At 35.6% G+C, this 19,629-nt stretch overlaps 1 protein-coding gene across 1 annotated transcript in view; it reads right to left on the minus strand.

Annotated features, from left to right (window-relative positions):
• Positions 1-7,349, minus strand: part of lgr4 (leucine-rich repeat containing G protein-coupled receptor 4) — a 29,668-nt gene extending 22,319 nt beyond the window's left edge. Inside the window, exon 1 of the mRNA XM_032560151.1 lies at positions 6,422-7,349. Coding sequence (XP_032416042.1) covers positions 6,422-6,603 — 182 coding nt within the window. The 5' untranslated portion in view covers positions 6,604-7,349. The remainder of the gene's footprint in view (positions 1-6,421) is intronic.
• Positions 7,350-19,629: the final 12,280 nt, after the last annotated feature.

The following is a 19,629-nucleotide window of genomic DNA, read 5'->3' on the forward strand; positions in this document are numbered from 1 at the left end:
AATACAGCAGTTGACCAAAAAAAAAGAAACCTGTAGATAAAAAGCAATACAAAGCGGAAAAAAAAATTATGTTAAAAATATGTATTCTAGCACTTAACCATAATGTATATATTGTAATTTTTATTAAACTATAGACCATATGATTATAGGTCAAACATGTGAAGAAAACTCCCAAAACTGCAATAAGACATACTATGTTCTGTCCCAAGGTACACTCCTGGCACACTCCCACTTAAGAAAAATATTACAAAGCATCAGTGTTCCACAGCTGCAGCCTAATAGCATTCAAGTCACGTTCATTGCTGAATCCCATTTCACCCCATCCTCGTCAGTCTAGGCCTAACTTATACTGTGTGTTCGCTTCAACGTTTAGGACATTCCAGCCGTTTCAGAGGTGTAGAAGAAGCCCTGCTTTCAGTCCACTAAAATTTTATAGTTTTAATAATAACCATAAAACAGAAACAGGTACGGCTTAGGTGAAAATTTTCTTCATTAAATTATTACTGTTAGCCAAACTACATAATTCTGTACTTTGAGTTCTTTACAGCAATGTTTTGGCAACTCTGTTAATTATTAACATAACAAATACCAGAGGATTTCATATTTAAAAACATGTTATTGTCACAGTAATGACATGGTTAGACTAACGTATGCTAATTTTAACAAGCAGAGAACAATTAAAACAAAACAAAAACAAAAAAAACACTGTTGTACTTACCTGTACCATTTGGCATTACAACAAATACAACAACCAATGAATGGTGACGTCTAGTGCTGGCTTGATAACTGTTTATATGTCACATAGGAACATACTGAAGTTGAATCTGTTGTACAAGGAATCCACCTTAAATAAAGTGCTAAAGAAGGCAGGGTAAAGGTAAGCCTGGGTGTAGTAGTATGGTAAAATTCAGCCTGGTTTTTCTGAAGGCAGAGTCACTCCTTGTGATGTGCTGTAGATAATTAAACTAGTGAGGCTAGGTAAAGCAAAAGAAAATTTGTATAAACTGCAACTAGAAATACACAGCTATTCCAATTGTTGAATTACCGTCTTAGTTTGTCATTTAATTCTGAATCGGCCTGGTAATGACCCACTCATCTAAATCAGGTGATGGAAGCACAAAAACAACTTTAAAACATGCAGAGCACTCTTTCCCGAGGACCAGTGTTCAAGACCATCAATGTGATGTTAAATTCTCATTACATCCCCATTCTTTAAAAAACATTACTCGTTCTAATAAAACTACTTGTCTATCCTGTTTTATACCAACTCTACCTGAGTCTAAAGGGTGTGATCCTTCTGTTTTTGACGCCACTAAAATAAAATTCTTCCATGTTGTTTGACATGGTGTTGCATAATGATAAAGTCTTTAAGGTGGAGAAAAATCACACTGTCCACCCAATTTTCTAACCTTGTTGAGAAGACACTAGCCACACAGTGTAATGGTTATTGTGGCACTAATGTATTTGTAACAGAACACTACACTATTTTTTTTCTTCTTTTTATTATTTATTTGGTTTCAAAGGATACTCCATTTGACATAAAATGTAATAAGCATTGCCATTTTGTATATGCAGAAATTTCAATCTGCATCTTACTTGGGTGATGATTACTTTGAATAATCAAAATTTAAACATGTCTGCTAGCAGTGTTAAGAGAAGACTTCTTCAATAGAAGAAAGTGGAAAGCAGTAGAAAATTTCCAGTTGAATGTTGGCAAAAACACAATTTATAATCAGAAAGCACCATATGGCATATACATCAATTGCTCATAATTAGAAAGAATCCTGTGTTTAAGACCACAGAAATTTAGCATGGTGGGATGCTGACTGTTAGAGTTAAATCTATTATAAAACAAGCTTAGAAACTCGTTTGAAGGAGCTCACAACTCTAGTATGTGAGTTAAAGAAATTTCAAAAGGAATTTACTATCAGCTACTCCACGATACAGGAAACATACTACAAGTAAAGGACATTAAGCTTCAACTTTAGGCAAAGTACTTAAAAAGACATACCTTCATTTAACACATTACATATTACCAATTAACTAAAATATTGTTAATTCAGTAATATTTTTTTATTTTTTATATTTTTTTCTTGCTCACGTCAAGAAAAAATATTGTAAATATAACAATATTCAACTAAAATAATGTAACAATTTTTTCTTGCCCAAATCATCCATCACTATATTAACATCTATATAATCTTCTGCCTTCCTGTATGTAACTTTACAGCTGCTATGCTCCTCTTTATTTCTCTAGCCTGGAGGTTGCAGAACCCTTTGCATAGCTTTAGAAAAATAGTAAAGCACAGCAAAAATAATTACAAGAGCAAAACAAGATACACTCAAAAATGATTTTTAGTTTATAGTTTTTAATTAAAGCAGAGCATTTTCCATAATTTAATAGAAGGGATGCCTCTAAAACTGTTGCTGAACCAGTGTTGGCTTTAAAGTAGATAAAGTAAAATGAAGTGCTAGCCCATTTTTATAATTTCTGTCATGTTTATTCAGACAATACATATTTTAATATATATATTTATAAAGAGCATCTAAATTGTACTTGACATAAGTGAAAATAAGTCTTAAAAAGGGCACGCAGATCAGCAATAGAAATAGATTCCAATTCCACAAATATTTCATTTGTTAATATCATTAAAACAGAGATTAAAACCAGATTAAAGAATATATATATAAAAAATAAAAACCAGGAAATCTAAAAGAGAAATGCAGCTATTTCTTTAAAGAGAATGGAAATGAATGTTTTAAAAGAGCACAATAGAGTACTGAGAGCAAAAGGAGTAAGGAAGGTTAATATTCCTCAATTCACGCTGCTTTGCAGCAGGAACTACTGACTAGCTCCTTTCACCTCTACTGACCAAGAACAAAAGTATCATTCAAATGAAATGGACTGAGGGCACCAATGTTGAAGCCAGCAAGTTCCACCAGTTGAGTGCAAGACCACCAATACCACCCCTTGTTTTTCCCCACGTCTTACCATTCAATGGAAAACCCAACCAAAACTGAAATGTAAAGGACAGCAAAACTTTATATCTTAAACTAGACAAGAATCTGTGCAATCATTATATAGTTAGAAAATGGTAAGCTACATACCTTCAAATAGATTGTTTGCTTTATTACTGGCTAAGCAGCTCTGTTTTTTTCTCCCTCATCTGCTTTTCTGTGACAGGGCTGTTGCCACTACTGACGCCAAACCTCAGTCCCAAAGTGAGCTGCAGGTAAGATTTTATGCCAACACTGTCAAAAGATTTATTGCAGAAATGTGTGGTCTTCCATGAGCAGGTTTTTCCTACAAATCAAGAAGGGATTTACAGCCAAATAATCTATTACACAATCTTGTGACTGAATGATTTCCTTGCATACTGGATACTAAGGTCTCAATTTAGGAAGTATTTTTTATTGAAGTCACAACCAATCCAGTTAAACAAATTGGCTTAATTTTCTAGCAGATTTTCACCTTTTTCAGTGTCACTGAATTCCAAGTACTGTAAAAACAGAGCACTTCTACGTGAGGTCTTTCTTTAAGACATCAGCATATCGCTGCGGGTGCATTAGCCCAGAGAGAGGGAGCATTTGCAGCTGCAATATGTCACACTAATCCATCATGATCCCTAACCCCACCGCTCTACACACAAAAGGCCGAGGGAGAGGACAACTAAAGTTCACCAGACCAGGAGAACAAATGAACAGAAGACAGAGAGAGGGACAAACAACCTTTTGCATACTTTAAAACGCAAAGGTGAACCTATTAAGAAATTCCGTATTTAAACCTGCCAAAGTGTATTAGGATCTCAGAATTAAGTATTGAAAGATAAAAGAAAACAAAAAGTTGAAAACATGTCTTTTAAAAAATATATAGCATAAAACATTAAAAAAAGGAGTCTGTAGAGATAAAATTTTCATCTTGTGAGTTTATTACTTTTTGTTGTAATTGAGGCATCAGAGTAATATGGAGTACGGTTCATTTTTAGGTTCTAAAAAGCCTAACCAATCTATGATAACAATGCTAATACTCAGCATTTTGTCCTATTTGTAGGCCTTGTGTGACACATTTTCATATCTGTTGTTGACTTCAAGTGACACACATTAGTTTTCGTCCATTCAGTCCTACACCAATAGGCTTAAAATGTATAAACTTTGTCTGTAATTAAAATATTTGCTACTGCCGTAACCAAGTCACGCACTGAGATAAACAGTCGACTAACTAAAGTCATAATTTCTTTTATTTGTCTTTTGCGTAAGCTCATGGAGGAGCGGTTGGTTTGGTTTGTGATTAACCTGGAGATTGTGAAACAAACTGTTACTCTACAGGGCAATCATCAACTGAATCAGCAACACTATAAACACCTAACCTACCTGGTATCCATTTGCTTTAGTTTCTATGAAACTTAGTCGCTTCTTTTAAGGTGGCTATAACACTCAAACGTTGCCAGGGAATGTCATTCCTCCACCCCAAGTTGCCTCCTTTATTTTATGTGTCTAAAACATAAACATAAATTAACTTGGAACAAGTCCATGCTACCCAAAAGCCCAACAAAACACACACAGATTTATCTATGTGACCTTAGCTGTTGTCAAAATAGCTTACATAACATTGACTACTTATCTTTTTTTACCAAGAACCAATTAGCAAATCGTTTCATTTTGTTGTTTGTTTTTGTGTTAAAATAAAATCTTCCATTTAGTTGGCATTAATTTATTTTCCAAGACAACCCGTTAAAATATATTTATTAACAAACTGCACTGACTTACGTCTGAGTAGTTCAGTTTGTAATATAACATGCTGAGACAGCTAATATGCTGAAATACTAGATGTTAATGCTGATGTTGTGATGGTGTCCACAAATTTATGGTTTTTGGAACTTATAAACACGGATCAATGTGTTACTTAAATCACAAAAAGGGCATAAAAAAACTCTAGGTTAGGAAAGATTTGCAATGTAGCAAAGAAGGCTGCAAATGATTTATTTAGCAAAGGTTTGAGGTTTTGCTGTTTTACTAGACTGCAGAGATTATACACTTAATGTGGTACACTTTAAACAGTACACTAAATTAACTAATCACAATCAGCTTGATTTTGACAAATTACATCGAGTAGTGTAATTGTGTTGCTAAGCAATACAAAGATTGCTTTAAGTTCCTGGTATGTAGAATATTGCCCTTTCCTACTTATTAGTTAAAAGTAAACAGAGTGAAAAGAAAAAAAGAGATTAAAAATGTGTTGAAAATGACATCGAAAATCTTCAAGCAACAAAGTATAAAATTAACTTTACTCAACTACTGAATTACATATAGGGAAGAAGAAAAAGCTCATGTTTCACAGCCTCATTTAATAGCAACTTGTACAATAAATGTGTGTGAAAAACTTCCTGCGTTACCTTTTCAAAAGTAGAGATGAACTAATCCAACAGCCACTGATTGAATTCAACGCAATTATCAATTGCAATCAATTCATTCTTCAACAGTGGTATTTTGTTGGACTGTAAAATCATTAACAAGAAGCAGATTATTAAATTCAGATATAGGTCATTCTTGTAATCAATTTTATTAGATCAATGGTACCTTTATCAAATGATATGAAGCTCATTTTCATATTTCATGGTGACTGTTTCTTAAATTTAACAGTCAAACTAAAACAATTTTTAAACAAACATGTTTGTATAATAGGAATCAATCTGGCTTTTAATGGCCAACACCAATTTTTAGTATCATTTGCGATTTGGCCTGATAAATGACCCATATAGATATTTTCTGCAAGGGAAAAAAATGAAGCAGGTTCTTTAGTAGAGCCAGTAGCTTTAAATCCAGCAGAAAATGAAGGAATTGCGAGACCATTTTCATTTACTCATCAAAGCATGTCATGCAACTTCAAGATGTTTTTTATTGAACTCAAAAAGTACATGCTGTTACTTGATGCCTGTACAGACCAATTATTTTGATTAATTGGACTGAGTGGGTTGGGGTTACAATATTCCAGTAATAAGCCAATCAATTGAAAATTAGTCAACTTTGAACTCTGTCCAAGGAACTGGTCCATCTAGTTTGTGTTTAATTTCAATTTACCAAGGTCAAAATGGTTCAGACCAGACAGACAACCAGATATAATTATTGGCCAGTAAGAAGCCTGATTGGTGCATCTATTCAAAACAATAGTCTCTTGCATCATGCCCAATTTTGCTGCTGTCTCTCTCTTTTAATCATATTATATAGCAAAATTATAAAATACAGCACTTTTAGGGCATTGACTTCCAGCAACAACAGAAAGAAAAAAAGTTAGCACAGTGATGTTTAACACCATGTTTTACTTATCTTGTCAGAACAAAAACTCAAATTGAAAAAAAAGAGAGTAACACAAACGTGGTTTAGGTTATGGGGATTCTCATTGTGGACGCTGATTAGTACTTACAGGTAGTAGGTGAAAGTGCTGAGCCCAGTTGGGACGGTGGTCAGTCCTCTCCCCGAGCAGTCTGCTCCCCCATCTTCATCGCAGCTGCATGAGGGCGAACATACGGCCGTCGACTGCCCTTGACCGGAGGCGCTTGGACGAATGAAGCACCACAAACATATCCAAAACAAATCCACACGCATGTTTTTGTTTTTTCCCCCCTTTCCCTGTCGGTTCAGGTGGGAAGCGGTGAAGAAGAAGAAGAAGAAGAAGGGGGCCTTTGTTTGCGGTTTATTCTACCCCGGACGTCGACTTCTCATGTGGTCGGGTCGGTTGAGGCATGAAGAAGGGATGAAGCCCAGCCGTCGCTTTTTTTTTTTTTTTAAAACCAATCTTAACGTCCCCAAAACAAACGCATACTCACAAGTCCGACCAAAAACGTGAACATGAGCGCATAGCTAGCTTAAAAGCCTCACACAGCCATCGAGGACGAGCACGTTACCTTGCTGTGAAACATTTCCCAGCCCTGTTTATGTCGTATTAGTCCATAAAGTAGCTCTGCTGGCGACAGAAGCGGCAGCCTACCTTGCGTTTTTTTTGCGTTTTCGCTGTCCCATTAAATAGCGAACATAATAACTATGCGCAATACATGGTAATGCGTCGCTAAAAGCCTGACCCTTCACAAGCTTGAAACGCACAATACGATATTTTGCGTCCTGGTTTGTTTCCTTGCAGGAGAGCACCGTCAGTTTTCAGCCATTCCTCACGTTTCCCCCCCTTCTCCTCTCCTGACATCAACAGCGTGTTGTGTAGCTCGACAGGCACCCTACCGGACAACCTGCAGCAGCAGCACTGGGGCCCCTGGCCTGCGCAGCTCGGAAACCTGCGCTGCAGTGTTAGACTGCCAACCAGAGCACACTCCCCGACCACAAGTTTCAACACAGTCAGGTAAAACATCTCTGCAGGGCCATTATGACTGCTTATGGGTGTCTCTGCATGTAAAGAAGGGCATGGATCGCTTGTATTTACCTCTCGAGTTGTACGTGTCACATTTCAGAACTAGTACCACAGTCAAGCAGGCACTCGATTCACATCCAAATCATAAATTAATTTTAGAGTTTTAAAGCGATTCGCTCATTCTGATTCTGTGTAAATCTAAAACTTAACAGCTTTGGCTATACTTTTTGTAAAGTTTATGCTTTACTATTGTGGTTTCTTTGACGATTAAGGTTATTTCTCAAGTTATTTACACATTGATTTGCTCTAAGTACTTAATGAAAAAAAGCATTTATTTTCTATATTCAATCAGTTTTGTAGGTTTATATTCAGAATTTACTCTTAAGATATAAATCCTTAAAATAAAAATAAACTATAGACACTTAATGACCTTTATGGCCACTAAATGTATTTTTTTACAGTTGTGTCAAAATAAACTTGGGTCCTCTTGGGTCTTGTTCAGCCTTTATGAACCTTTTTTGTCTTATTTCTCTGGCTGTTTAATTGACTTTTCAACACATTTCTGCCTTTAGTGAATGGCATGATATCTTGTCTTATTGTGGAGCAGCTAGAAAAATCTACTTCTGTGTCAGCTCACACTTGTCTTTCCAATATATTATTGTCTACTTCTGGTGAGCATAATTGTAGCCAATACCTAGTGTGGGACTTTGCTGCTGTAGACTATATGTTTACAGATTCAACAAATTGTTAATTCAGAGTTGGTGCTTGGATACTTGAACTATTATTTGAGCCCATTCTCTATCTCTAACATCAGAGATCAGTAATTGTCTACACAAGTACTCCTCTTTTGGAAATCTCTGTAAATATGAGAAATGCTTATGCTTGAAAAACCCAGTCAGACCAGCCCACCTGGCACCAAAAGCCATGCCACAGGAAAATTGAACAGGTGTACCTATTAAAGTGGCCTGTGGGAGTACATTACCCCAAAGTTCTAGTTTTCTCAGATGTTCACTGTGTAAAATCCCAATCAGTTCTCTACCAGGTAATAAAATGCAACTCATGCAATTAAATACACTACACTGTTTGTCTATTCTCGACTCCTTTTAATGGATCATAAGTATATGGTTTCACAAAGTGCAGAACTCCCTGTACTTGCAGGTACTCACACTGTGCTTTAACACCAGTGCTTTTCTTCACTAATCTGATGTGATGGATAATTGACTGGGTGGAGACCTTACAAAAGGAGCTTCATGATGCACAGAGTTCAGTGGAGATTACATTAAGTACGCTCGGATAAGTCAGTGTTCTGTATGTGCCACATCCCAGGGAATGTTTGGAAAATAATTAGATACCAAGAAATTAACTCACGCTGCAGCACATGTAAAATAATATGCTGATAAAAAGTGCTGAAGAGTAAAATGTGTACAAAGGTGTTTCTAGCAGAAATGCCTCAAAAACAAGTCCACAAAGGGTTAACTAGTGCCAAGAATGCAGAGGCTAATGACTCCTGCCTCCAGTGGGTTACACATTGTTGTTTTTAGGATTACCTTTTACCTTGTTGTCTGTTTAACCCACAGTGCACAGAAGAGCACAGCACTGAAGGTTTAATTACCTTAAAAGTAAACAAAAAAGTGAACAGCTCCTTGGAGTCAGGTTAAAGGTTTCCTAGATGTGGTACTTTGTTTTCTCTGTGTGTATTTTTGAAAATCAAATTGTTTTCCATGCACATCTGGGAAAGATGTAATAATTTGAACATGAGATTTCCTTATTCAATTGGTACAACATTAGGAGTTGTTCAATTTATCATCCTAAAAAAATATGTAAGTATAAGATTTTCTGGCTGATTTAAAAGTTAACTATATGCAGATGATTCTTTAAAAGAAAAAAAAAGAAGGTATTGTTTTAGATTATCTTAGTTACTTAGACACGAGGAGAACCAGGAGGCATTGCAACCTGAAGTCTTGCTGATACTGTGAATGTGACCGAAAATCATAAACTAAGAATTACTAAATTGGTCAAAAAGTGCTGTTTTGGTTCTAAATCAATTAAAACACAGAACTTGAACTATTAAAATAATGCATGAAATGCAGTTTTTCTTTCTTCAGTGTTTAAATTTTTTTTCTGATGACAAATTCATTCATAAATCTTCAGAGATCATTTTAATTTGCTCTCTATTGGAGAGTTGGGTTACTTTTGGGTAAAGGTTAATACCAGGAGTTAGAACATCTTCTTTTTTCTTACTCTAACAGTCTAATTTGCATGAAATGTGCACATTCAAACAAGTGTTACTTGTATTATGTTTTTTCCAGTTTTTGACACCTGCATCATTAAGACTTTTTTTTGTCTTTAACCACAAAGTTCTGACCATAACAGCAAGGGTTGCTCCTTTTTCCAGGCACCCAAAGATGCTTTGTCACATGTTATGTAGGTGACATACTTGACCATTTCTTCTGCAGTGTGCCTTTGATTGTTATCATACTGAAATATTCCTCTCCTGCTATCGAGACTGGCAGGTATCTCATCTGCCAGCGTTTTGGTTTATCCACAGGAATTCATGTTGTTATCTGCATGTGCAATCTCCTCAACACCTTCCACCCCCATCCAGCTGCATATCATCACTCTTGCAACTCTGTGATAAACCGTTACAATCACGCATTCACTCTGATCTTTGTCAATTGCATGCCAAACATGCTGTGTCCCATCTGAGACTATAAAAATTTCCAAGGCAGTTGTGTTTTAACTGATTTTCAAGCCATAATCTCTTATCTTTGTCCATCCTTGTAAAGGTTCACAATCAAATTTGTGCTTATTCTGTTCCATGAAAAGCAGTCTGGCAGGCATGCTGAGACCAGAGGTTGAAAGCTTTTAAAACCCTGGAGATTCACCAATAATTACTGGAACTCAACTTTCTTTGAATTTTGACATATATATATATATATTTTTTTTTTTTTTACAAAAAAAATATCTAAGTTGAAGCTATCAATACTTACTATATTAATAATATTCCACATTACATTTATTCAATAAAGATTGAAATATGCAAATTAAATTGTAATGCATACAGATCCTGACTTTATCTGAAGATGTGTGTTACATTTGGGGTACAAATCTTCACTTTGTAAGCATCATGCTGTAGCCCATCATTTCTTTTTTTTTCTCCAAAAATATACCTGACTCTTTAGGAATGAGGTAACCAGCAGTGCATAGGGTAAAGGGCAGTCAGTTGAATCAAGCACAAGGTGCACAGGGTGTGGTGTCTATCGATGGTATTTATTTAGCTGACGGCAATTGCCACACCTGTTGCACATATAGAAACTAGTGTTAGATTACCACAAATATGTTATCAGTGAGATTGTTTACAGTATAGCATCAGTTATGGCCTGTCACATCAGCCTTGTTCAGCCACTTGATAAGGGCTGTGCTGTGATTTATCTGTCACATGAATGTTTTCATGCCTTCTTGATAGTGTGCAAAATAGAAACAAGACATCCTTGTAGCAGGAGCTTCATGTTTATTAGAGAGGATATTGGTTTTAGCAATGCTAACATTAAAGATATTTGCATGCATATAACACATAACACATATAACTTCACTGATTGAATATATTGTAATAAGTGTAGAGTTTCACATGGGTTTTAATGTTTCCTAAAATGTGGCAAATATTATGTGGTTTTACTGAATCAGACTCAGCACTCTATGCTGTGTTGCTTGAATATGAAACAGAAGATATTAAGCAAAAACTTTTGAGTTGATTTTAAGGCTTCTTTCAAAGCCTTATAGTTAACAGTTAGTAACAGCTAATGAGCATGACCCACAAAAATAGGGGTTTTTTATTTTTTCTTATAGAGATAGAAAAAAATGGGGCCCCTGTCAGTTACAAAATTAGTCACATAGTGCTTTTAAAATTGTTTTAGCAGTAAAAATTAAATATTCCAACTCCCAGACTAAAACACACATCTAAATTTGCCCTGAACACCCTGTGGATCTGAATGAAATGGTTCGTTCCTGCGCTTAATGGTGACGGTGTTCAGCAGCAGTCAGTGGAAGACAAGAACAACCGTGGCTGTTACTATGCTGCCTAGAAAAATAATAAAGTCAGGTTTTCAAAATGAGAGAGAGAAAAAAGACAAGAGTATCAATTTATAGCCCAGTTTTTCTTCAACAGAGGTGGGTAGACTGTGTGAGATTATCAACCATGTAGCATAGCTTAGATGCAGAGTACAGTTTGCCTCCATTTGACTAGCATTTAGTGAATTAAGGAAATAATTTAACAACATATTCATATATTTAACTTGTCTCTGTACCTTTTAACACAGTTTATTTATTACTCACAGAAATTCAAAAAATGTAATAAAATCTTCCATTAGCACACTTAGCAATGAGTGAAAGAGGACACCGCTCAGACTGTTCTGGTTCTTATTGGTTGTTTTGGTCGAAATGTTGTATTACTTTAGCTAACAACAAAAATAAAAACAACAACAATAATAATAATAATAATAATACAGACCTTTGGGCACTTAAATAACTTAAAAACAACATTATATGTAGGAGAAAATATAAGATACAGATTATCTACTGTCACAACATGGTGAGAGCTTTAACAAATATGGAGAAAACATGTTTTTTATTAAAGTTATATACTGCAGCTTGAATAAAAGGCAACAACATAGCATTTTTTGAGAAGTCTGGATTGTTTTATGTATATTTTGCATGTTGCCTGTTACTGTTGTTGGAGGGGAGAGACATTTCAATAAGCTAAAACTAGTAATAAAAACAGTTTAAGCAACCTATTTACATGCAGTATGTGGACTGTAATTCAATAGTAAATATTGTCTACTATCAGTATTGAACCAAAGAATCAAGGCAGTTGCAAGCCTTTAAAATTGTGACACTTTTGATGGGTCAGATAGACTCAAAAAATTGTAACAGCAGCTGCGAAGAGGGGGCCCAATTTAACTTTTTGTCATGGGGCACAAGATTTCTACATGATGGTCCACCTGCATGATGGACCATCTTTTTAAATATCCTTATTTAAGTTAAAATTAACTCTTAAGGGGGAACCCAAACCAAAGTCTTATTGGAAAGTTAAGGTTAACAGGTGCATGCACTTCTGGTGCAGAAGCAGCATTCAGCTTCTATGCACCACAAATTTGGAACAAACTTCCAGAAAACTGCAAAAAAAAAAAGCTGAAAAACAGAGTTCCTTTAAAAATCTAGACTACAACCCAGCTGCTTAGAGTTGCTTTTGAAACATAATCAATAAAACATTAATCAACAATCTGGTGTGTAATGATGGCTCTTGACAAAATGTTATGTTTCCATTGCTGACTGTGTGTTCTATGACTTTGTATTTTTGTGTTTTTATGATTTAAAGCACTTTGAAATGACTTGTTGCTGAAAGGTGCTATACAAATATAATTTGATTGATTACTCGCGTTACTAGATTCCTTAAATAGCCAGTTTTAGTTAATATTTACCTCATTATTTATCAAAAAATGTTATCTCTTTAATTTAAAAAATGTATGTTTTATACATAACAAAAGAAATGAGCATGTTTAATTGAAACTTTGCTTCTTGTTAAAGTCAGTCAAAAAATCACTAAAATCCATGAATATCAATTATGTAACATTATAAATATTTCATAAACCCCTCATTTTCTTTATTTATTTTTGAAAGACATTAAAAATAGGAAAGTAAATGTGCTGGCAAAATAGTTTCTTTTTAAAATATTTGCAGGCAAAGCCAAGTTGTTTTGTAGAGAAACAGTACCCCACAGTGGCTAGTTTTTCTCAGTGCTCCAAAGTATTTTCCAGTTGTAAATATCACCAAACACCCCAGCACCACCACCCAGTCTCCCAGCCAACCCTAGGAATGTTGTTTGGTGGGATTAAAAACAATGTACTATAATAGAATACATTTCAGATTACATTTATAATGAGAACATTTTGAGAAATGTCCACTTATATAAAACAGTTCATCTGTTTTTATTAAGAGAGAAAGTAAGAGAACCTTAATAGAGAACAATATTATTTATTTAAACAATATTCACCAAAAATAAAGGCAAAGAACTGAAAAAATAACATAGTGCTAATATTATAGTCATGAATTAATTCTATTTTTAAACATTTCCATAATTGTATGTGAGCATAACAAAGAATTTTAGTTAAAAGGTGAAAACGTTCAAGGCCGTCTCAATCCTCACTCCAAAAGAAAACCTGTGGACTGAGCTGAAAAGGAGAGATCATTAAAAGATCCGGGACTCTAAATGATCCAGAGAGATTTTGAACAAAATAGTCAAAGATCCAATATGCTTCAGCCTGGCAACAAAGTGCACTCCTACAATGGCAAAAAGTTTTTTTTTTTTTTTTTTTTTTTTTTTACAAAGTATGGACATCAGGAAATTTAATTATTGTGTTTTTATTCAAACAATTATATCTCAACTTGGGAATGAGTAATTGTACTCTAATGCAAAGATTGGTTTCTCAAAATTTCTATTACTACATTAAGCTGTTTCAATAAAATATTGATGCTTTACTATACTTTACTAAGGCTGCCCACAAATGTTGCCAGTACTGTACAGAGTTCTAGAACCAAACAATTTATAAAAATTTTTTATTTCTCTTCACTGCATGAAGTTTTTAATCTGTGCTTACTAATAGTTCAAAGGGTAAAAAAGAGCAAAATCATTTGAAGAAATGAAAATAAAAGAACAATTACCAGACATGGGTTATGGGCAGCACTTCACCCACCTTGCCTGCTGGTGTTGGTCAGAAGACTGATGGCACGATATGGCAGCTTCACTTGTGCCAGACTGCCTCAGGGCAACTGTGGCTTGCCATCATCAGCATTTGAATGTGTGCATGAATGGGAATGACTGACTTCATTGTAAAGCATCTTTGAGGGTCATAGAAAGCGCTGTAGAAGTCTGATGGCATTTGATTATTCATTTGATTCCCTCTGGCTGCTTTCATTTTACCTAAATTCCAACGTAATCTACAGTACTGTTATTTTCTTTAACTTGTTAGTTTCTTTTTCCTTAGCCTGAGTTACTCATCATTCACATACTTAATAGCGACATGTCCTATGATGTACACTATCAGAGAGGAGAAAATGTTTTTGTCTTGGTGGCTGCAAGGCTGCTCTTTATGGCTCCAGTGCTCAATGACGAAGACAACCCATTAGGGACAAATTTATGCTGGGGCTTGAACAGTTGTAAGGATGTAAGTGACAGTGTGGCCGCAACGCCAGGAGACGCTGTCTGTCCTCAGAGTACTTTGACTTGCCATAATGATAGCCTTCTAAAATGGCCTTGGATGTCCGATGTTCCTCATTCTCAGACTATCATAAAGCATCTTTTGTTTGATAAGCATAGCTGAGACAAATCCAGAGCATCTCAGGCAAAGGATCATAGACCGGTAGCTGGATGTGATGTGAAATAACAAAAGTAAAGACTGGTGTTTCAAGTAATAAAACACTCATGTCTTTTCAAAAAATATTGTATCGATAAGCTGTGAAACTAGGAATTTTCCCCTATTCCTTGAGGATGTATTCAAGAACAAATGCAGCCACTGTTTCTCTTTAGTGTAATTTACAACAATTTTCATAATTTGCAGTGAAGAGTTTCAATTAAACTGTTGTTGGCTGTAAATAGAAACAAAATTGGGGTTGTACTGACTTAGACAGATGAGGCTTGCAGTTGTGGTGACCTAGAAATGTTAACTATTATGGCCTACAGCTAACACACTCATATTAAAGGTTAGCCATGGATATAATTCCTCAGTAGCAATGGAGGACAGATTGCTCTAAAGAAGCATCTAAGTGTGATCTTAAAGCCACCACTCTCATTAAAAGTTACTCATGGGTATAATGACTTATCGGCAAACGAGGACAAATTGTTCCAGATTTTTAATCAGAGAATGGTTTGCATCAGTTAACTAAGACACACTCATTCTGTGTGCGTACTTATATTTAATTTGACTATTTGCTGAAAGGCTCTAAGTGTAAGAACTATGTGACACAAAATGTCTGAAAGTTAAAATGTTACATCCTGAAAAGACCCTTAAAATCTTCCTGAGATCATGCCCAGTAATTGCATTCATGCATGATCCTCCTATGAGGTCATTTGACTCATCCATTTCATCTGTATAAATGCTCATTGTGGTGCTGTCCCCTCCAGCTATAGTCAAGCATCATCAGGACAGTGGTGACTGTTGTTTCTCATCAGTTGGTGACATATGTTTGATGTAAAGTGAACAAGATGGCCCTTCATTAGACTAATGACTGTACAATTCACAGTGAAGTTTACCAGCGATGTGGTAAGCGTAAATATATTCCAGTGTAAGTTATATGAGAGGGGAGATGGAATGTTTTATGTCCTAGTAAACTTTGATTCACACAATTTAAAGAATGCCAGATGAAAGCCTTTACTCCCAAAGGCATAAACACAGTGAATGCCATTTTCATCTTTCTAACATTAGGGTTTCATCTCTAGAATCCATCCATCTATTTTCTGTACACCCTTGTCCCTAGTGGACTCGGGAGAGGTGCTGGTGCCTATCTCCAGCTAACGTTTTGGGCGAGAGACTGGGTTCACCCTGGACAGGTCGCCAGTCTGTTGCAGGGCAACACAGAGACAGACAGGACAAACAACCATGCACACACACACTGACACCTAGAGAGAATTTAGAGAGACCAATTTACCTAACAGTCATGTTTTTGGACTGTGGGAGGAAGCCGGAGAACCCAGAGAGAACCCACGCATGCACAGGGAGAACATGCAAACTCCATGCAAAAAGACTTCAGGCCAGGAATCGAACCCAGGACCTTCTTGCTGCAAGGCAACAGTGCTACCAACTGCACCACTGTGCAGCCCCATCTCTAGAATGTGATTATTTTTTTCAAGAAGCACATATCAAATTAGTGCTACAATTATTTTCCACAGTCACAGTTCTTTTGAAATACAACATGATAAAAAAATCCTACTTCTCCTAGACACTGTTCAAAATGGGAAAGGCAAAAGAACGTCATTCCTGTACTGTAAGGCTAATGTATGTTGATCTTCATAAGACAGGAAATATACTGAAATGGAAGCTTCAAACATACTGTTATTGCAATAATGCAGTATGCATATCAGAGAACCGCTTGATCTGCAATAAATGTTTGCTAATATTTAGGCAAAATGTATTCAGGCTCCCTTTACCAGCAGGATATTTGATGATACTGGATATTGGATAATGTATCACAAAAAATATTAAGTGGTGGAGAGATTATGAAGGAGCTACAAATAAAATGTTTAATTGCCAAAACAGAAATCGCTTTTTTCAATAAAATATTTGTCTTGCAATTAAAATAATGAATTTTGTTTCTGTTTCAGCAACTGAATAGTCAAATCAGTATCTGGGGTCTATATTTGCAGTGAGCCCAAAGGAAAAAGACACTAACACGTTTTAAATACTTGTTTTTTCATCACAATTCATAACATTTCAATATTAATCAGCATCATGACATATTGAATGCTTTCTGAATATTGTAAGGCATTGCCAGGAACTGGCTGCAGAAAAATAGCTGCTTTCCTAATTTTTTTCATTATCTACAGTCAGAGCAATAACTACAGAAACATTAAGACAGCAGAAACTGTAACACACAAAAGCTTGCAGTCACATCTAGTCTCCAATTTAGAGACAACATGTCAGATCACGTTTGCTGTTTGATGTCTGTTTAGGTTGCATGCCGTTGAGAAGTCTTTCCTGCTATCAAAAATTGTAATGAAACACTAGGACATTTTTAATAAAAATCATCATCCGTAGGTTTTTCATTAGGATTAATACCCAAAACATACGGCCAGATAAACAGAATTGGTTCATCAGACGTAAAATTAAAAGATTTTTTATGATAGTCTCTCTAAATCCTATAGAATATTTTTTAGACAAATTGTGTAAGGGGGATGGTTATAAAGCTTTTTCTTGTGTGTGATTCAGCCTGTTAGCACAAGAGGGTTGTATAAAATATGACCTGCAATGATTCAAGTAAGTGTGGCACAAGTGATTTTGTCAAAAACTTATGTTGTAATTATGTATGTTTAAAAGTTCCTCCAACAAATATCTAGTTTCAAACTGAAGGCAAATTTTTGGCAAAGTTTCCGAATTGAAGGCCTTGTAAATCTTATAATTAGAGCTACCAAATAAGTATGGCTGCCAGTAATGATATTAAATGTATGATCAATAAGGTAAATCAACTTTGAAAAATTTACTGGCAACAGGATAGAAAACAAGCTTTTGTGAGAGAAAAAAAAAATCACCACATGGAACAATAAAAGAGACCCAGCTGACAACAAAATCTGGACCCTTTTAGCCACAAAAACCAACCCAGTGTGAAACTCTGGCCAAACAGTCACAAAACATAATAACCAAAATTCACAGAGGCAGGAGAAGTGTGGAAACTCACATTAGCCCTCCAGTATGTGTGTCCTGTAGCTCCAGGCCGTCTTTTGAAAGCATGCTGTCAGATTAATTTTCAACCTCTGAATCTAAAAGTCCTGCTGATGGTGAGGTTCAGCTTATCCTGCCTGTTCATTGTTGGAATACATTGCAGTTCATAGAGCATCAGAAAACCATGCTGATTTCTTTTTGTATGGCAACAGAGTCCACTGGATGTGTACAATAAAAAGAAATGGTGGTGCAATCTGAACAGTGTGGTGTGAGAGGAACAGGGGCTGAAAATAAGTTAAAAGGTTGCTGCAAGTATTGACAAACCAAACAGGTATGGCATGATATGTTGCATTTTAGCAGAGAGAAATCTTATGAACATAAGTTAATGCTGCAAAATCATTAAATGTTGATCTTTATGAAGATAAATAAGGGGTATGTCACTGGAAAAAACGTTAGTGAGTTCCTGTGTCATATTAATTTTTAGAATTCAGCATTTTAGCTGACATTTTATCCATTAAATATTTTCTATACTTTTCTATTTTCTATACACATTCTGTTTTTTTTTAAAAAAAAAGAAACAGTTGTTTTTTGTGTGTGTGTTCTTTCATTACCTTATTTTCCCTTATTTTCCATTACCTTATTTTCCTCAAGGTTTGTATTTTCCTCAAGGTTAGGATAGAAAATAACATGACCGACCAAAAAAATAGCAAATACCTGATCTAGCAAAGGTAGGTTAAAAAAACCCAAAAAAATCAGTGATTGGCTTCATGCTGGCTGACAAACTTAAAAGTTGGATGACTGGTTTAAATAATAAACTATAGAGTCTATAAGGAAGCAATCACTAAAGTGTAATTATGGGCATTGTTGCCAATTTATGACTTTTTGTGGAATAACCTACCACCTTTATGCTGGAAATTAAAACTGAAATCCCTTTTGCCACAAACACAGACTGCGTACAAATTAAAAGGGAAGGGACAAAAATATTGGTCATACCGATCAGCAATTCTTCAAACTGTTTCTATCTCTGACGCTGAAAACATGATATGTTGCATTTCAGGTATAAATTGTGCACTGTGTACTAAATCCTAATGCCTTTGTGGAACAATCCTGACATACATTGCATAAGACAACTCCTCCTTGTTTCTTAAATCACCCGATTTCCTTTTTCGTCCTTGCAGAGTTAACCCACTCCCTGGTGAGAGAAAACAAACGATTTTCTATTAGTTCTCAAGATTCAAACAGTGAGTGTGACTCACCGTTGGCTTATACAACACAAACCTTCATAGTTCTCTAATCTCTCCTCTGCTATCCTCCCTCCTTCTGTCACTCTTCTGATTCTGTCTTTCTTTCTCCATTTTCCTCAGCATCGTGCAAAGTCTCAAGGGTAAACCGAATGTCCTCTTCCATTTGGCTGCTATTTTGGTCTTCATGTCAACAAGATATGAGTCACCACACCCTTCAGAAACATGGCCATAATCGCTAAAACATGGCACTATTAATATAGGGATCAACTGGTTCATTTGCTGCTCAACCTTTACTCTCTTTCAGTCATGCACACTTTTAACAGCCGACTCAATAAAATGGGAATAAAAAAATACCTATTCAAGCTGGTGAAGTAGCCACAGATATTTCAAGAAGATTAGCCTATTTTTACGTAGTGCTATTGAACAACTTTTAGCAATAGTAATACAGAATAATAACCAATATGTGTCTCCATAAAAACTTTGAACTGTAGGTGTACACAAATTGAAAGGTGGTAATTGTCTTATGTGAGGCTTTTTTGCTTGAAGGAATCTTGAGAAAACTGAGGGGTAGATTAAGACCGAATTCCTCGTCTTAGTCTTA

This window comes from Xiphophorus hellerii, chromosome 4 (genome assembly GCF_003331165.1).
Source record: "Xiphophorus hellerii strain 12219 chromosome 4, Xiphophorus_hellerii-4.1, whole genome shotgun sequence".
Classification (NCBI taxonomy): domain Eukaryota; kingdom Metazoa; phylum Chordata; class Actinopteri; order Cyprinodontiformes; family Poeciliidae; genus Xiphophorus; species Xiphophorus hellerii.